The 18878-nt window shown below is 44.5% G+C and overlaps 1 protein-coding gene across 22 annotated transcripts in view; it reads right to left on the bottom strand.

Moving 5' to 3' along the window:
• Window positions 1–18878, bottom strand: part of CPVL (carboxypeptidase vitellogenic like) — a 267444-nt gene that overhangs the window by 160674 nt on the left and 87892 nt on the right. For 21 of the 22 annotated variants that reach the window (XM_058446171.1, XM_058446165.1, XM_058446168.1 and 18 more), the window contains 3 exons: window positions 6878–6992; window positions 5864–5922; window positions 3442–3521 (listed from right to left, as the gene is read on the bottom strand). In XM_058446171.1, coding sequence (XP_058302154.1) covers window positions 3442–3521; window positions 5864–5922; window positions 6878–6992 — 254 coding nt within the window. The remainder of the gene's footprint in view (window positions 1–3441; window positions 3522–5863; window positions 5923–6877; window positions 6993–18878) is intronic. The other variant, XM_058446172.1, reaches the window with a different exon arrangement.

Here is an 18878-nt window from a genome sequence, read left to right as displayed (position 1 = left end):
CTTAAAGGACCAAAAAGAGAAACAGATTGCGAGGAAGAATGACTAGGAGAAAATTATTCCACAAATAAGTTTTTAAACAGAGATTGGGTGGATGCAGGGCAGAAAAGGTGAATGGACATGATCATGCATTGTAGACCCAAAGACAACACTGGAATCTGGTCGGTTCTAATGGAGTCAGAAGCATAATCATAAACACAAGCAACATTCAGGATAATCGAGTTTCAGATAATCTAAGCAAAAGCTCCATACCAACAAACGCCAAGCAAAGTGTACCTACAGTCACTGGCAGTGGACTTGAGGTAGGAGGTGGGACTCAACTACAAAGGTAGGGCTTGGACACTGGATCAAACTGAGGACTAGCTAAGACAGGGCCTGGGCGGAAGCAGCTTTCCATAAGACATGCCTATCAGTGGGCCATGTCGGTTTACCACTGTGATGGCAACACCCAGGCGTTACCACCCCTTTCCATGGCAATGACCCAAAGACTCAAAAGCTACTATCCATTCCCTAGAAAATTGTGCATGAACCAACCCTTAATCTGCATGTAATTAAAAGTGGGTTTAAGTATGACTGCAAAATTGCCCTAAGCTGCTACTCAGACTAGGCAGTAGCCCTGCAGGAACAGACACAGAGCTGTAACACTGCCCCTTCAATAAAGCTGTTTTCTTCTACCTCCATCTCACCCTTGAATTCTTTTTTTTTAATTGAGACGGAGTTTCACTCTTGTTGCCCAGGCTGGAGTGCAATGGTGTGATCTCAGCTCACCTCAACCTCTGCCTCCTGGGTTCAAGCGATTCTCCTGCCTCAGCCTCCCAAGTAGCTGGGATTACAGGCATGCACCACCAAGCCCAGCTAATTTTTCTATTTTTAGTAGAGACGGGGTTTCTCCATGTTGGTCAGGCTGGTCTGGAACTCCTGACATCAGGTGATCTGCCTGCCTCGGCCTCCCAAAGTGCTGGGATTACAGGTGTGAGCCACCACACCTGGCCACCCTCGAATTCTTTCCTGGGCAAAGCCAAAACCCCTCACAGGCTAAGCCCCACTTTGGGGCTCATCTGCCTTGCACTGGACCGATACAAGCTCAGCAACAGGAATCCTGGCAGTGCTGCTCTGTTGGAGCCCGTGAGGGGAGCCTCTTCTGCATTCATTCATTCTACATCTAGCGAGGCTGAGCCATGATCCTCTCCACCTGGCATAGGACACAGAGTTTTCTCATTTCATATAGGAAGCCTGCTTCCTAGCTGCATTGCTATGAAGCTTTGTTTAGCAACACTACATATCATTTCCCATTGCAAACCAACATGTAGCAGAAAACTATAGTAGCACTTCCATTTGGCGGCTAAGAAAATAACTATAGGTCCACCACTAGACTGAGCACCAGGAGGGCAGGGGCTTTGAGGACTGCTTACTATTGTCTCACCAGCACCAAGAACAGCAGCTGGCACATAATAGGCAATTGGCAAACAATGGCAGAAGGAGAGTGGCACCAGCTAGTGTACTCCAAATCAAAGTTAATACATTTCATAATTTGTTTTAAACCAGAGAGGCATTGTGACTAATAGCACATTCCAAATAAGAAAAGAGGGAGAGTATTTTAACATCTTGTTTGTGAAAAAGTTTTATTTCCAAACACAAAAGCAGCAAAACTGTGAATGGTAAATGTCTCCTTACAGCCATGCACTATTAATAGTCAAAAAGGATGAGATTTTCTGAAAAAAGAAAGTTGGTTTTCAAAGGGAGAAAATGAAAGCTCCACTCTTTAAACCTGTAGTAGCCCATTTGCAGGTTTCGAAGCGACCCTCTTATTCCAAACACCCATCTGGAGAGCTGGAGAGAAGAATGTGGTAACAAAGGGAAACGAATAGTGTAAACTATAAAGGAAACAGCTGAAATCAGTTTTCTGCACTACCCTTGATTAGTTATTTTCCAGTTCTAAGAGCCCGAAGCAAAAAGAACTACAACAGCTATAAACAATGGATGCTTTGAAATAGGTTCCCTTTACACGTCAGGAAAGAGGAGACGGACCACATGTCAACAGTTGACATCCCCATATGGAAGGGCAACTGGAAGCTGTAACCGTCTTTGGGGGAGGGGAAGGAGAGACAGACATGGCCTGGCAGTGATGCTCTGTCTTAGAGGGGGCCCGATGCATCTCTTCAATACAGAACCTCTGCCCTCAGGGTGTTTGCTAGTTAACCACTGAGCTTGTTTGGATTTAAACCAAAGAGGGATGGGAGGTGGGGGCAGGGAGTAGGTTTCTAATCTGAAGAAAGAGAGCACACAGCGCCAAGAGAGCCCTGGCCCTGGCTCTGAAGAAGCCTGTGAGGAGGACTGCCGGCCGTTACGTCTGTGGAGGGAAGGGGAGGAGGTGCTGGGGGAACATCCCGCCAGCATCTTGGCAGATATGTCCCTAGGACCCCACTGTATGTGGAAGCAGAGGTGTGGGGTCCTGGGCATCCCCCTAGAAACTGAATAGAAGTGATCGAATCATGGAACACGTGAAAAAAGCGGAGAAGACAACAGCCATATTCTTTTCTGGGTGGGCAGAGGGAGAGATCTTTGGGAAAGGGGCTTGGAAGTAGTTCTTTCTTCTCTCCCCCCAGCCACTTATCTGCCTCAGACAGAAAGAAAAGTAAAACGGAAAGCTTTTAGTCAGAGATCAGCAAACTCTGACTCCTATTAGATGCACTTTCGCTTTGGGGATTGGTAGTAATTAACAGAGTGCTTGGTGGAGGTGTGGGGTAGGGAGCTAGTTAACTCCTTCTGGCCACTAGGGTTCTTTTAGTAAATTATTATAATACATAAAGCGGTGCCCTAGTGACCAGAAAGAATCTAGGACTTGGTCTCTAGTAATAATTTGTAGACTGGAAAAATCTGACCAAATAAGAAAGGTCACTTGCTTTTTTAAAAATGCGAAAAATAGCAATGATTTATATGGGTAAAAAAAAGGCAGAAATTATATGGACACTGTTTGGCCAGACTTACAACTTTACATTTTTCCTTTTTTTTTTTTTTAAGCAAAAGAAAACTTTCATAAGAAGAAGGGAGAATATTAGAGACTAACAAGCCAAGTTTTCAGCCTGGAAAAGTCATGAAATAGAAGCAAAAAGTAAAAAATTGCATCCAAAAGCCACAAAAAGAAGCATCCTGAGAAACAAACAAATATTTGAAAAGATGTTGTCTCCCTGCAAATGCAAAGTTAAATACAAATTTGGAAAACAAGTAGAAACCTTTCAGATGTCTGGTTGAAAAGTTTAAAAAATAATCTTTAATTGAAAAATTCTGCTCTGTGTGTGTGGATGTGAAAATATCCTTAAATTATCTTCAGGAATTGGACTATAAGGCTCAGTCAATAATAATTCCAACACTAGAATAATTTTCCTATTGAGATAGAAAAATGTTTGGTCTTAAGAAGGCCAAGAGAAAGCGGGAGCATTTTACCTGTATAAATCCCGTGCTACATCATCCTCACTGACTGCATATCCATGGGTATCATCAGTAAAACTGAAGCCTGTGCCCACCTGCAGGAGAAATAAACAAGCAGGTATAAACACAGAGAAACACATGCCTTAGGGACCTGCAGAGAGGTCCCACACTGGAAGGTGACCTTGTTCCAAAGGCCAAGCGCAGACTTCAGATTTTTGCCATTGCCCCCCATGCCTTTAGCCCTCCTCCCAAGAGGATGCTTGGTGCCACCTATTCTCTCCACCCCCTAAAGCCCAAATAAAACAGCAACACAGAGCTTTGCTCTGGGGTCAGTGGCTGAGCTGTCCTGGTCCTCAGTGGAGTCCCTGCCAGATGTTGATTTAAGGAATAAGGATTCATCTTTTCCATCCCCCGCTACAGTATCAAAAGATCCAAAGTTGTCTCCTCTCTGAAACCTGGAGAGTGCATGGCTCTGTCCTGCCAAGAAGAAACTCTTGGTTGGCACAGTGGCTCACTTCTGTAATCCCAGCACTTTGGGAGGCCGAGGCGGGCGGAACACCTGAGGTCAGGAGTTTGAGACCAGCCTGGCGAAACCCCGTTTCTACTAAAAATACGAAAATTAGCCGGGCATGATGGCGGGAACCTGTAATCCCAGCTACTCAGGAGGCTGAGGCATAAGAATCACCTGAGCCCGGGAGGCGGAGATTGCAGTGAGCTGAGATTATGCCACTGCATTCCAGCCTGGGTGACCAAGCGAGACTCCGTCTCCAAAAAAAAAAAAAAAAGAAAGAAACTCTCTAGGCTGGAGAAAAAGGTAGTTGTATGTTGTCTTTCTTCCTCCTCCTCCTCCCCCTTCTTGTCTTTATTTGCGAGAAATATGGCCATTAAGCCATTTCATCCTCAGTAGGTAAGGAGTTTTCACATAATTAAGACTAATTTTAAACTAATATTTTCTTATACCTAGAAGTTCACAGACAACTGAACTGCAAATTCAAAAGAAGAAGCTACTATTTTTATGTCAACAATTTGCATAAGGAATGCACTCCCTATCTGGTATAAAGATTTTTGTGTTTTTGTTTTTTCCAAACACCCAAGGATGTTTAATTCATCTTTTATTTAAATATACAGTTATGGACGAGGAAAATGGAAGGCTGACAAAACAAAGGTGGGGGAACGAGCATGTTGACATTTTTTTCCCCTTTTATTTGTGTTCTTTTGGACCATCTGAAAAGTGAGAGAAGTTAAAGATTTTAGTTAAGAGGGCAAAGATACTCCAAATCTGTAGAAGCTGACCCTAAGTTTCTCCCCTATTTTGCACCTTAATAGAACCAATATCAGAAGACCTCCCCAAGGAGAGTATCACTTTTTGTCCAGAGATGAAGCACGTTGCTTGTCTTAACAAGTGAAGGGGGCCAGGAGCGGTAGCTCACTCCTATAATCCCAGCACTTTGGGAGGCTGAGGCAGGCGGATCACTTGAGGTCAGGAGTTCAAGACCAGCCTGGCCAATGTGGTGAAATCCCATCTCTACTAAAAATACAAAAGTTAGCCAGGCATGGTGGCACAAGCCTGTAATCCCAGCTACTCAGGAGGCTGAGGCAGGAGAATTGCTTCAACCTGGGAAGTGGAGGTTGCAGTGAGCTGAGATGGTGCAACTGCACTCTAGTCTGGGTGACAGAGCAAGATTCATCTCAAAAAAATAAATAAAAAAAAAAATAAGTGGAGACCCATTTTGACTTTTTATATCTATAACTCTATGTGAAAGATTAGATGATTGTGAAAGATTAGAAGTTCTGACACTATATAATAACCTGTGATATAGGGAACCCAAACTGTTAGTGAAAACAAATGAACTCCTCCTCCTGGGTTATCTAATTCAGTGAACAGGACATCTCATAGGATTAAAAATAAGGAAATGGGCCAAGCGTGGTGGCTCACACCTATAATCTTATCATTTTGGGAGGCCAAGGCAGGTGGATCACCTGAGGTCATGAGTTTGAGACCAGACTGGCTAACATGGTGAACACTCCCACCCCACACTCCCATCTCTACTAAAAATACAAAAATCAGCCAGGTGTGGTGGCACGTGCCTGTAATCCCAGCTACTTGGGAGGCTGAGGCAGGAAAACCGGGTTGAACCGGGGAGGCGGAGGTTGCAGTGAGCTGCCAGCCTGGGCAACAGAGCGAGACTCCATCTCAATAGAAAAAAAAAAAAAAATGAGGGAATGAGAGAAGGCAGCAAGGAAAATTGCCAAACTCCGATATGATTACACATGTTAACAGAAAAACTAAATCTCAAAATGGTTTTAATTTTACAGATCAAATTCTATTTTGAAAAGGAAAAACTAAATCTATTTTTTAAATGTACTTAATAAAAAGGAAAAAATAAAAGACAGGAGAGGCCAGCACTGACAGCTCACAGGGTCATCCTGGACTTACTGGATTGTCAATGTAAAGCATGGAGAGCGTTGTGGTCCAGGGGAAGTCTCTGTCACGCACTGTGAAAACAGAGAAGGGGGTGAGATAGAGTCGTGGACAAGCATTCCACCGAGGCCTCATGGTGGTCAGAAGCCCAACACACCTGCTGGTCCTCGTGAGCTGTTGGTGTACCCTCTAACAGCGCTGCACACTCTCATGGTGGGGAACAGGCACCTGCACCTTTACCCTCTCCACTCCTCTCCTTCACTTTCCCCCAGCCCAGAGTGTTTCTACACCTGAGATAAAGCTTGGAAACAAAACCCAACAAAAGCTTGGAACAAAGCTGGTTCATGAAAAAACACGCACCAACCACCTCTGCAATAATATCCATATGTCCAATTAAATCAATCATCCTTAATGCTCCATCTCTTGAACAGAACTACTTCAACAAAACTGGCACATAAGCCTTTATACTGAGTCACAAACTGGCTCACACTCCAAATTCTGACCCAGGGGAAGTAAACAAAATTAAAAAAAAAAACAAAATGAGATCAAGGTAAACTTAGTGACAGCCAGATGTTGCTCTTTCTTTATCCTTCCTCCGCCTCAGCCCCCACCTGGAATAGCGTCTTGCTTCCAAGTTATCAGATCATGAGTGTGACTGAACCATAAAGTGTTTAGTTCATGTGAGTAATTAAGAATATAATTCCACCCATTAGTCCACTGCAAAGAGCTGTCCCAAATAGTAATAAATACCAACTGTTTTGCAAACCCAGAATGCTTGAGTCAGCAGCAGACTGCAAGAAAGCGGATTAGAACTTTTCACCCAAATTTCAAGGGAGAAAGCAGCCCAGTCAGGACACTCACCCCGAGGCTCCTCCTTCTCTGATGGACATTGCCAGAAAGTTGTGTTTTGATAATCTGGAATGGTTAAGCTATTCATAGTGGTTCAGTATTTACTCTAAATTAGTTTTGGAGCAGATATGAGGCTCAGATGAAAGATTCTATAGGAAATATAGTGCAAGGGATACTTACAGGTCATGTTACTTGTGACAACATAAGGCCCATGTTCCACAAAGAGTCCAAACATGGATGAACCTCCCGGCCCACCCTGTAGCCAGAGAACTACTGGGGCATCTTCTGGCTGTATCTAGAAGAAACAGTAAAACCAGTGACCACACAGAACACTCACTAAGGCTACAGAACACACACAAGCAAACTTACCCAAATCCTCTCTGTGTTACAGGGCTGTGACTAAATCCCACAAAACCTCCCCAGACCTCAGTAACCACTCTCCACTATAAGCAAAGTACTGATCATCTTTGGTTCTTTGAATGAGGCTGTGCCTCATATGCTGGTGTCTTCTTATCATGCAGTCAAGCCTTTTCCTACCAAGAGATAGAAGGCTCCTTAAATGTAGATGCTTGGCTTGTGCATGCTGCCAGACATCTAGCATACTGCCTAGGGCATGGGTATATATTTTTAGCTGTTTAAACTAAAATTTGGGACTCTTCCATTTAACACACCTATTCCCAACAGAGGCACAACAAAGAATCCATTCTCAGTGACACTTTTCCTTCTGCACTGAAAGCCCAAACGCCTTTCTGATTTTATTCACTAAGAACATGTTCACAGCTGGGCACGGTGGCTCACACCTGTAATCCCAGCACTTTGGGAGGCCAAGGCAGGCGGATCACCTGAGGTCAGGAGTTTGAGACCAGCCTGGCCAACATGGTGAAACCCTGTCTCTACTAAAAATACAAAAAGTTAGCCGGGCGTGGTGGCACATGCTTGTAATCCGAGCTACTTGGGAGGCAGAGACAGGAGATTCGCTCAAATCCTGGAGACAGGTTGCAGTAAGCCAAGATTACACCACTGCACTCCAGCCTGGGTGACACAGCAAGACTCTGCCTCAAAAAAAAAAAAAAAAAAAAAAAAAAGAACGTGTCCATAGGGACCAGGACAACTTCATTCAACATGGTGGAAAATGAGGAGGAGCAGACAGGCCCCAGGGGCCTTTAGCCAATGCAAATAACAATGACAAAACCCTGAACAAGGTGCAGATTTATTTAGGAGATGTGGAAGACATAAACTAGAAAAGGGTATTGGCAGGGCAGTGATGTTGAAAATGAGCTACTGGCCGCAGTGTCAATATCATCACCTTCAATGACAGAGACTTTTTCAACTATTTCATTCCATGTGTATTTATTGAGCACCCCTTATGGGCCAGGCATAGTGCCAGGAGCTAGGGACACAGAACATTGAGTGAAGAAGAAAACGCATGTCCTCTTGGAACTTAGAATTGCATGGGCAATATAGGCATTAAGTAAGAAATAAAGACAAGGCCGGGCACGGTGACTCATGCCTGTAATCCCAGCACTTTGGGAGGCCAAGGCGGGTGGATCACCTTAGTTCGGGAGTTCAAGACTAGCCTGACCAACATGGCAAAACCCCATCTCCACTAAAAATACAAAAAATTAGCTGGGCATGGTGGCGGGTGCCTGTAATCCCAGCTACTTGGGAGGCTGAGGCAGGAGAATAACTTGAACCAGGGAGGCAGAGGTTGCAGTAAGCTGAGATAGCACCACTGTACTCAAGCCTGGGCAACAAGAGCAAAACTCTGTCTCAAATAAATACATAAAGACAATGATTGGAGAGTGTGAAAAGGAAATATAGGTGATTTAAGAGTCACTGGAGGCTGAAAAGGAGAAGGTGATTAGCGAAGGCTTCAATGAGGTCTGAGCGCTGCCCTGAGCCCTGAAAGCTGAGAAGGATCTAGCCAGGAGCAGAGCCAGAGAGCAGAGCTGTGCACGAGGGAAATGACAAGGGAAGCCCTCTCACCAGAACAGACCTAGAAAGGGAGGAAGGCACAGTCACCAGATGAATCCTCCAGAACCATCTGAAAAAAGCTCTACTTGGCTCCCCTGCTTGGCTTCTAGCAGGACCTAACAGCGGGCCCTTGCCTGATGGCATGGCTCGTTGAATGGTTAGTCAGCAAGGATCCCCTGGCTTCAGCCCAGAATAAAATCCCACCACCTCTGACTTGGCCTGGCTATACAGACAAATCAAGGTGTCATTGGAAAGTCTGAGTGGATGCGTTCCATTGACCTGGATGGCGGGAGAAGGCTGAGGCAGAAGGCAAGACTGACTGAAGAGAAGGTGACTGGGATGCCACCGCCAAGACCTGCAGGAAGAGCTGAGCAGAGTTCTAACCACGGCCACAGAGAGCATAGAGGAACTTCTCTTTCCCAGTCACCAAGAGCCTGACAGAGTCCTTCGCGGCTTTGGAAAGGGGCTCAGGGGGACCTGCTACAAGATAGGTGCTGGTAAGAATGGCCATGAGCTGGGGCACATCCTTCCTATGAGGTGCCACCTCTCGGGCTCATTCTTGAGCGTTAACAAATTAAACGACATAATTAAAGCCCTTGGAACAATGCCTAATATATGATAAAAGCACAATAAATATAAATGATTATTATGACTAAGGAAACAGGTAGAAATGGTAGAAGCCCAGAGTCCGACTGGGGCCTCTGATGAGCAGGCCTGAAGCTCCAGGGGTCAGTGCAGTATTATATGACAAATAAGCGTGGAAGCTCTTGCCCCAAACTGTTTGGATTCAAATCTAGGCTTTACTACCCACCAGTGTGTAACTTTGGGCAAGTTGCCTAAGCAATCTGGATCTCAGTTTCCCCACCTATAAAAATGGGATCAATGGGCCAGGCATGGTGGCTCATGCCTGTAATCCCAGCACTTTGGGACGCCGAGGTGGGCAGATCACCAGAGGTCAAGAGTTCGAGACCAGCCTGACCAACATGGAGAAACCCCGTCTCTACTAAAAATACAAAAAAATTAGCTGGGCCTGGTGGCACGCATCTGTAATACCAGCTACTTGGGAGGCTAAGGCAGGAGAATCGCTTGAACCCGGGAAGCGGACATCACGGTGAGCCAAGATTGCACCATTGCACTCCAGCCTGGGCAACAAGAGTGAAACTCCGTCTCAAAAAAATAATAATAATAATAAATAAAATAAAAATTTAAAAAAGATCAATAATAATAGCTACACTGTATGCTTGCTGGGAGGATTAAATGAATTCCTTTTCATAAACCTTGGCTTCATAGTATGTGTTCTCCAAATATTAGCTATTGCTATAATAGGTAATCACGAGGAATTTGTAGATGGCTTGAACACAATCTATCTGTAAATGGCAGAATAGGAAAGTGGGCTGCGTGGTGGTTTTTTTCCCGCTCCTGTAGCCCACAACTTCCCTGATCAGTTTCACTAGTTATTCCCCCTGCCTCAAGCATTGAAGTGTCTATGAACAAGTCAACAGAATGAGGGTTTTGTTTTATAAGTCAAAGCAGAGGCTGGGCATGGTGGCTCATGCCTATAATCCCAGCACTTTGGGAGGCCGAGGCAGGCAGATCACCTGAGGTCAGGAGTTCGAGACCAGCCTGGCCAATATGGTGAAACCGCATCTCTACTAAAAATACAAAAATTAGCTGGGCATGGTGGCAGGTGCCTGTAATCCTAGCAACTAGAGAGGCTGAGGCAGGAGAATCACCTGAACCTGGGAGGCAGAGGTTGCAGTGAGCCGAGATCATGCCACTACACTTCAGCCTGGGCAACAGAACAAGATTCTGTCTCAAATAATAGTAATAATAAGTCAAAGCAGAAAAAATGAAAATCAATGACAGCCTTTTTAAGCTGCTGCTTGGAAGCAGAGTGAGCCCTGCAATTGGGAGCCAGACAGGCTGTGGTTCCAGTTGGCCACATAACAGCTGTGCCATCCTGGCCCTCAGTTTCCTCATCTGTCAAATGACCATAATGCCTGCCTCACAGGATTGCTTGAAGGCTCTGAGGAGCAAATGTACGTGAAATGATGTTGTAAACTCTAATGTGCTGAATAAAAATAACCAGCTCTGCCCCAACCTGCCTGTGGAGCTAATTGTGTTTTGTTTAAATAAGTGATTTTTATCTCCTCTCAGATCCACTCAGCAGTACTGCCTTCCACTTGTATTCACTCAGCAGTAGGAGCAAATTACACATATGAGAGGTGGAAAAACAATGGGATCTGGGTGGAAGGTAGTCCCTGCTCTTCCCAGCCTCCCAAGGAATGTGAGATGCTGCGAGTCCAACTGATTCCAGCGGATATCCAGCCCCACTTCCTTCCTAAACTACATGTGAACTCCCAGAAGCTGCAATGTGCTCATTAAAATATTTTGGAGAGCTTTTCTCTTTTGGAGAGTAGTATTTTTATACTACTGCCTAGGCCCAAATCCCAGAGATTCCAATTCCATTGGTCTGTGGGGAGGAGGCCTCATCAGTCTTTCTCAAAAGCTCCCAGGTGGTTCTAATGTGCAGGCAGCGCTGAGGGTCTGAAGGTGGATGGAGAGTTTGCCCTCTAAATATCTCAGGCCTCTGGTCTCCAGCCTGTCCTCCCCTATCCTCCACCCTATCCTCCCTTGGCCTTCCATGTCCCTTCCTGTGACCTGGCACAATGAACCGGACCTCTGGACTCAGAAAAATAGCCTGACCCTGAGAGCCCACACTACAAAGTCAAGTCAAACACCTCAGTGCCAAACATCTTTATTAGGCAACTTTGAAGCACAGGACACTGCATTCTTGGAATGTTTAAATAACAAGATCTGTGTACACACCTCCAGCCTCAGCTGACCTTGCTCCTGATTTACGTTTCTGGAGGAGGTGAATGAGGCTCAACAACCCTGGAAGAAGCCTGTTTTTAAAGAAAAGCCCACACATACATCTTTCTACTTTGATGGGCCAACCAACCTGTGAACTAATGTCACCCATATCTGTAATAAAATGTAAAAGTCAGATCTGGAAAATAAAGGTGTATGTGTTCAATGCCAAAAGCCCAAGAGTCAGTTGTGTCACAGCATGCAGAATTTTGTAATATAATATGGCATCAAATGTCATGATATGCAGTATAATATTAATTATGTCCATAGTAATGGCATGAGGTTATTACGTGACAGTCATTAGGGTGATATATTCAGCTGTCAATTGTGAGAATGCAGCCTTTCACCTGCTCTCAACTTTGGAAAGAATAAAAGACTTCCTGAACAAAACCACATTGCAATACTTAAGACCGAATGAAGAAATGACCACTTTAGTTCATCTACAGCATTACAAAATTCAGGAATTTAAAAACATTTATCATATTGAAGTTGTAATTCAAGAGTGTATGAAGCAAGACAATTAATGCATTTTTTTTTTTTTTCAAAAGCTTTAAAATGTGGCCGGGTGCAGTGGCTCATGCCTGTAATCCCAGCACTTTGGGAGGCTGAGGCGGGTGGACCACAAGGTCAGGAGATCGAAACCATCCTCGCTAACACGGTGAAACCCCGTCTCTAATAAAAATACAAAAAATTAGATGGACGTGGTGGCGGGCGACTGTAGTCCCAATTACTCGGGAGGCTGAGGCAGAAGAATGGCGTGAACCCAGGAGACGGAGCTCGCGGTGAGCCAAAATAGCGCCAACGCACTCCAGCCTGGGCGACAGAGCGAGACTCCGTCTCAAAACAAAAAAAAAAAGCTTTAAAATTTTTCTTAAAACTTTTTCTATTATAAAAACAGTACTTATTCTTAACTAAAGGTTTTCTTTTTTTTCAGTGAAGGTATTTTTAAAAGCCCCTCTTCCCTGACAAATTCTACTTCCTAGAGATGATCATGGAGATGCTTATGTTTACCCTTCCAGACTTTTCTCTATGGTCCTCCTCTACACATACACATACAAATACAGACATATCCTGTAGCTATTATATATGCAATATACATACACACGTTTTTTTCCAAAAATAGAATCAGGCTATACTCTATATATGCTGTATTCACTTAACAATATGTTGTGAAGATCTCTTTATATCAATACATACCATTATTTTGCTCAACAGTATACACTCTATGAATTTACCACAATGTATTAATTCATTTAACATACAATGCCAACTACTCACAGGGATTGTCTAAGGCTGTGGATGCAGACCAACTCCTACCCATAAGCAGGCAGAATACTTTATAGTTATGAGCATGGATTCTGGAGCCAGAATGCCAAGGTTTGAATTCCAGCTATGCTATTTTATAGCTCTGTGACCTTGGGCAAGTTTCTTAACTCCTCTGTGTTTCAGCGTCCTCTGATTGAAAATATGGATACTATTAATGTCTATGTCCTAAGGTTTTCATGCAGTTTTAGAGTCGATATATGCACAGCACTGAGAACAGTGCCTGGCACATCTATTTAAGTGTCAGCTCTGATGATTTTTCTGCTGGTGTGGGAAGACAATAAACAAGTAACTAAATAAATGAGTGATATGAAAGAGGAATGGAGAGACACTAGATTAAGTACTTAAAGAAGGCTTCTGGTGGTGGGGTAACATTTGAGCTGAGATCTAAAATATGAGTAATCCCCTCATACTATATATTTAAGAAGAAAATAAAACCTCTACTAATGACTTAAAGATCAGAGTCCTGCAGCAAGAACTGATGATTAAAAGGGAACAGACAAAAAAGTTCTAAATATTAAAGAAAGAACAAATGAATCCTAAATACTTAAGTGAGAAGTCTCCCTAGCAACAGAAGAGGGTCGGCCTGCGGGTCCCACAAACCTGGGCCCTTTATTGGAGAACAAGAAGCAACTATGGCTTTGCCTCAGAAGCCCTTTCGATTCTTCTGGCGACCCCTGGTGACCAATCCATGAACTTGGACACTCTTTCCTCAGGGTTTCTTCCAGAAGGAATGGCCCAGAAGGAAAGAAGTTATCTATTCTGCCAGAATCTCTACAAAAGAGAATTTCACAATTTCTCACATTAGCAAATTCCATTGCTTATTCACAATGATGGTGAAAAATCTACTCCATGTCTTAATGGAATGTCATTCAAAGAAAGTGAAACTCATTGAAACAAAACTAGTACTAAATCCTGTCTGCCCTATTGTTCCCCAGATTGATATACCCTCCCTGGACAGCATCACCTTTGCCCTGAGTCTTCCTTTCCACCCTCATCCTCCATCAGCCCTTATCCCCCAGGCCCTCCTTTGCATCAGAGAGAAAGAGAGAGAATAGAGATAACCTTCTGCTTAGAGCATATGCATATCACTGAAACAGTAAGTTAATATATTGGAAGGGGGGGGAGTGCTAAAAACTTGCCAATTTCAGTACTTTTAAGAAACATAATTGTATTTTTTTTTTTTTGAGATGGAGTCTTGTTCTGTCGCCCATGCTGGAGTGCAATAGCACGATCTCAGCTCACTGCAACCTCCACTTCTCAGGTTCAAGTGATTATCCTGCCTCAGCCTCCTGAGTAGCTGGGATTAGAGGTGTGCACCACCACACCCAGCTATTTTTTTTTTTTTTTTTTTGTATCTTTAGTAGAGATGGGGTTTCACCATGTTGGGCAGGCTGGTCTCGAACTCTTAACCTCATGATCTGCCTGCCTCGGCCTCCCAAAGTGCTGAGATTACAGGCGTGAGCCACCACACCCAGCCTCATGATTGTATTTTATAAGAGGACTTTATTGGCGTGACCCTAGGAAATTTTAGGAATCTCAACAAGTGTTAGGGCAACAGTTTGGACAGGGAAGTCACTTAAAGTAGACAGGCATCTGCCAATCTTCAGGACTGGTTACATATCCCTAGCCACCCCTTTCTTCCTATCTCCAATAAGGAATGCCACGCTTTGTTAGAGCAAACAGCAACTAAACCACTAACAGATCCAAATCAATGGCACTGCTTAAGATGAGAAGTGTAATTAGTAAATTAATTAAGGCCCTCTTCACACTTCTATATGCAGAGGCTGATCATTTGCTTGGTTTAAGTAATGTGTTCTACCTTAATTGAAGTCATTAGTACCCCAAGTAAATGTCTTTAAATTCCCACAAGTATGTTTAAATGGACTCCCATTTTGCCATACAGATCCCAGTTCAGCTAATACTTTAGCTGCTACACTAATGGTATTAATCAAGGCAGAGCTTTTTATTTAAAGCAATTAATTTTGTGACTAGAATTGTTAAATAGGTGCATAACATTTTAATTCTACACACACACACTCAGCACATACACACAAGTTGCTAAAGATATTCATGTTTTTCAAAGAAATTTTATTTCAAGTGGTTGGTGTTGACTACTCACTAAATCTTCCTTTACCATGATTGCTGCCATGGTGATGTATGATTTTCTGTATGATGATACAGAAAATTAATTTTTTCAAAATCTCTTTTGTTTTTTGTTTTTGAGATGGAGTCTCGCTCTTGTTACCCAGGCTGGAGTGCAATGGCACGACTTGGCTCACGGCAACCTCTACCTTCCCGGTGCAAGCGATTCTCCTGCCTCAGCCTCTGGAGTGGCTGGGATTACAGGCGCCTGCCACAGCCCCCGGCTAATTTTTGTATTTTTATTAGAGACGGGGTTTCACCATGTTGGCGAGGCTGGTCTCGAACTTCTGACCTCAAGTGATCCACCTGCTTTGGCCTCACAACGTACTGGGATTATAGGCGTGAGCCACTGCACCCAGCCTCAAAATCTGTTTTTGTTTTGAGGCCTCCTTGCATCATCCCCAAGCTCCCGACTCTCATCAAGTTTTGGCTTGTCTCATTGATGTGTACCAGCTTACACCCCATTAGAATCCTAAATTTCTCCTTTCTAACCTTTCTACCTGGCTCATTCCTTCATGAGATATTATGGCCTCCTGCCAGAAAGTTATACTTTATAAGGAATAGGGAAGTGGGCGGATGCGGGGAGGTGTGGAGAAGACACCTTACTTTCCCTTCTTGATGCAAAAGTTAGTTACTTTCTCTCTATGTTATTTCATTTCCAAAAGGAAATCAGCATGCAAAAGTTTCTGCAGAGTGTTCAAATATACCTATGGGTGGTGCTCTATAACATCACCTTTAGCTACTTTCTTTTTATTTTGTCTCTGGTACCCTCTATTCTTCTATATCTCTGATGCCATTAAGTACTTAGCAAAGAGAAGATAGAGTCAGTTTGAAGAAGACAATTATCTGTGGTTTCCAAATCTTTGTTGCATTGCTGGTGGATTTGTATCCACCTGTGTTAGATATATTTTGAGACATATTTTAATAAATCTGTCCAGTCCATGTCCCCTTCTCTAAGAAATGAGTCTCCATTCATCCATGGCTAGCCTGCTAGCCATGTTTATATCATGGCTAATACCCAGCACCTTCAGTCTTAGCTGACTGGACCAAGGAAGAAGATGTGATCCAGACTGTGGGAGCCATGGGTACTAGTTAATCTCTGTTGGCTACATGATGCAAGGACAGGTAAACTTGGAAATGAAAGGTTGGCCATACTTGGCCGAGTGCCTGGAGAAGCAAAGCATGTTGATCTGCCAAGGGAGAAGAATGAAGCACAGATGAGGGAATCCTGTGGTCTCAGACAGAATAGGGCTGAGATAGAAAGACTGGCTGCCCTTCCTCCCGAGGCTTTTCTATCACTCATTCCTTAGGCCAGACCACATGTCCAGCCCTTGGTGTCTCAGGGCTGGAGAAAGATTTAGAATGGTACCTGCATCAGTTAAGGCCCAGTCAGAAGTCAGAAACCACAGAGTCATTTTAATTTCTTATTTAATGTATTTTTTTACCTGGAAACATTCACCTTTAATTCTGTTACAAGCTCCAGTGTTTACTCTGGCCCCAGCCAGCCATGGGTATCACAGACACCCTTGGGCAAAAGTGAAGATGAAACACCAGAGGGGCCTGCTCTCCCACAGCCACATCCTCAGTGTTGGCCAAAGACCAGCATGCTGGGTAGGCTTCCTATGTCCACTAAGGAACAAGGAAATGTTAATATCTAGAAGTATTCGTTATTACAGGGGACTAAACATACATATACAAAGAGAACTCCAAAGAATGCCCTGGACTAGGCAGAGTGCTCACAGATGGACAAGCCCTTAAGGTAGGGAGGGGACCCTGCCGAAGGCTGCTGTCCAGACCTCATTGGAGAAGGTATGGTTACAGCCTTCTGAGCAGCTAAGAAATTCACTGAGTACCCTGGTCCAAAGGTGGTCAACCATCCTTGGGTAAGTAGGAACAGGTGGGCTGTGGCTGGCAGGTGGACACAGAGAGACTCAGGAGGCTGGGAGCCGGCTTGCCTGAAAGGTTGCACACAGCCTGGAGCACACGGTGTCCACATTGGGAGGGATGAGGGAACAACCCTCCGGGGTGCAAATGGCCAAGGCTAGTGAGAGGGCTGCAGAGAGAGCAGGGCTGTTGGGGGCCTGCTCACTGGCAAGGCCTAGGGTATATGGTGTTCATACTGGGAGGGCCACAGCCAGGTGATCACCTGGACAGAGCCAGGTATATCATCTTGCTAAGAGTCTTGGTGGTCTGGGTGCATAGCTAAGGCAGAGTGCTACTGGATGTTCCCACCCCCCACCTCAACACACTGCTGACAGACTAGGCAGTGGGGCCAAGAAAAAGCGAAAGGCAGGACATAGGAACAGAAAGAGAAGCCAAATTCCTCCTGCAGTGTCTCTCCAGCACCCTCTACTGACAAAGCTTAATATTGTGCTTGCTGCAAAGGAGAAATGCTGAGAGCTCTACTATGGCAGAACAGGGAAGAGAGTAGAATTGCAGCTGAGAGGCAAAAAAACAAAAATTAAAAGTAGCTGGCATAGTAATCCCCACTCCTTACGTCCTCATCCTTCCCCCAGGTAGGGAGTATATGCTAGTTGTCACAAGATATCACAGCCACAGCCTAAAACTACAAGACAAGAAGCTATGTTAGTTATCTAATGCTGCACAACATCTCTCCAAAACTTAATGGCTTAAGACAACAATAATAATTTTTGGTCTCTCGGGATTCCTGTGGGTCAGAAATTTGAGGGTGTCTGGCTGGGCAGTTCTGGTTCAGGGTCTCTCATGAAACTGTGGTCAAGGAATCAGCCAGAGCTGCAGTCATCAGAAGGATCGACTGGTACTAGATGAACCTCTTCTAAGGGTGGTACCCACTGGAGGGTGGAGGCCTCACTTCCTCTCCACAGAGGCTCAGCCATGGGGCTGTTTGAGTGTCCTCCCAACATGGCATCCTTTCCTCAGAATGAAAGATTCAAGAGACCAAGGCACAAGTAATATTGCCCTTTATAATGTAGCCGTGGAAGTCAAACATCATCATTTCTGCTAGCATGTTGGTCACAAAGCCAGCCTTGATTCAGTATGGGAGGGGACTTCCCAAGGGCACATACACCAAGGGATGAAGAGCACTGGGAACTAGCCTGAAGGCTGGCTACCACACAGGCCACACGTTCAAGGGCTCCTTCATTCAATCCACATCCTGATTTGGAGTTATTGGATATTTTTATACTTAACTATAGAACCACAGAATGTAATGCTGGGATGGAGCCTTAGCAATCCACTAGGTTTAACATCTTTATTTCTATATGAGAGAACTGAGGCCCAGAGAATACGCATGCCATCTCCCAAGTTATACAGCTGGGAATCGCAGACTTGGAATTAGAATCCCTGTATCCAAACCTCTAGTTCTCTTTTCCCAAATTCCAGCCCATTGACTCGCAGCACTGGGACCACTGTGGAGCACATTACAAACACTGATCCCTGGGCCCTCTCCAGATCTGCAGAATCAGAATCTCTGCTGGGTGCAGCTAGACAATGAGCTGGGAGATCTATCATATTTCCAAAGCTCCCCAGATATTTCTGATGAGCAGTAGCACATTTGGGAATTCCTGTCCTCTTCCACATTAACTGTGTTACTGGAGAAGTTCAGAAGTGCAGATGAGGGAGTGTACATGGCACCATGCTGAAGTATGGTGGGGCCTGATTCCACTCCTTCACCTCCAGGATGGGCTGTTCTGTTGGCTTCCAGGCACCTCTGGGACATGCTCTTCTACTTCCAGAGAGAACGCCTTTTGTTTTGGACCAGGAGCATTAGAGCGGTTCATTTTCTCTCCAATTGACTGCTGATTGTGCTATCTGATCATCCTAGTATCTGATTCAGCAGGGCCCAGCCTGCAGGATCCTGAGAGGGAGCCCTTCTCGTAGGCTGCCC

The sequence above is a fragment of the Hylobates moloch genome, unplaced genomic scaffold (assembly GCF_009828535.3).
Source record: "Hylobates moloch isolate HMO894 unplaced genomic scaffold, HMol_V3 SCAFFOLD_1, whole genome shotgun sequence".
Lineage (NCBI taxonomy): Eukaryota > Metazoa > Chordata > Mammalia > Primates > Hylobatidae > Hylobates > Hylobates moloch.
The sequence above is the reverse complement of the archived record's forward strand: the minus strand, read 5'-3'. Positions and strand labels throughout refer to the sequence as shown.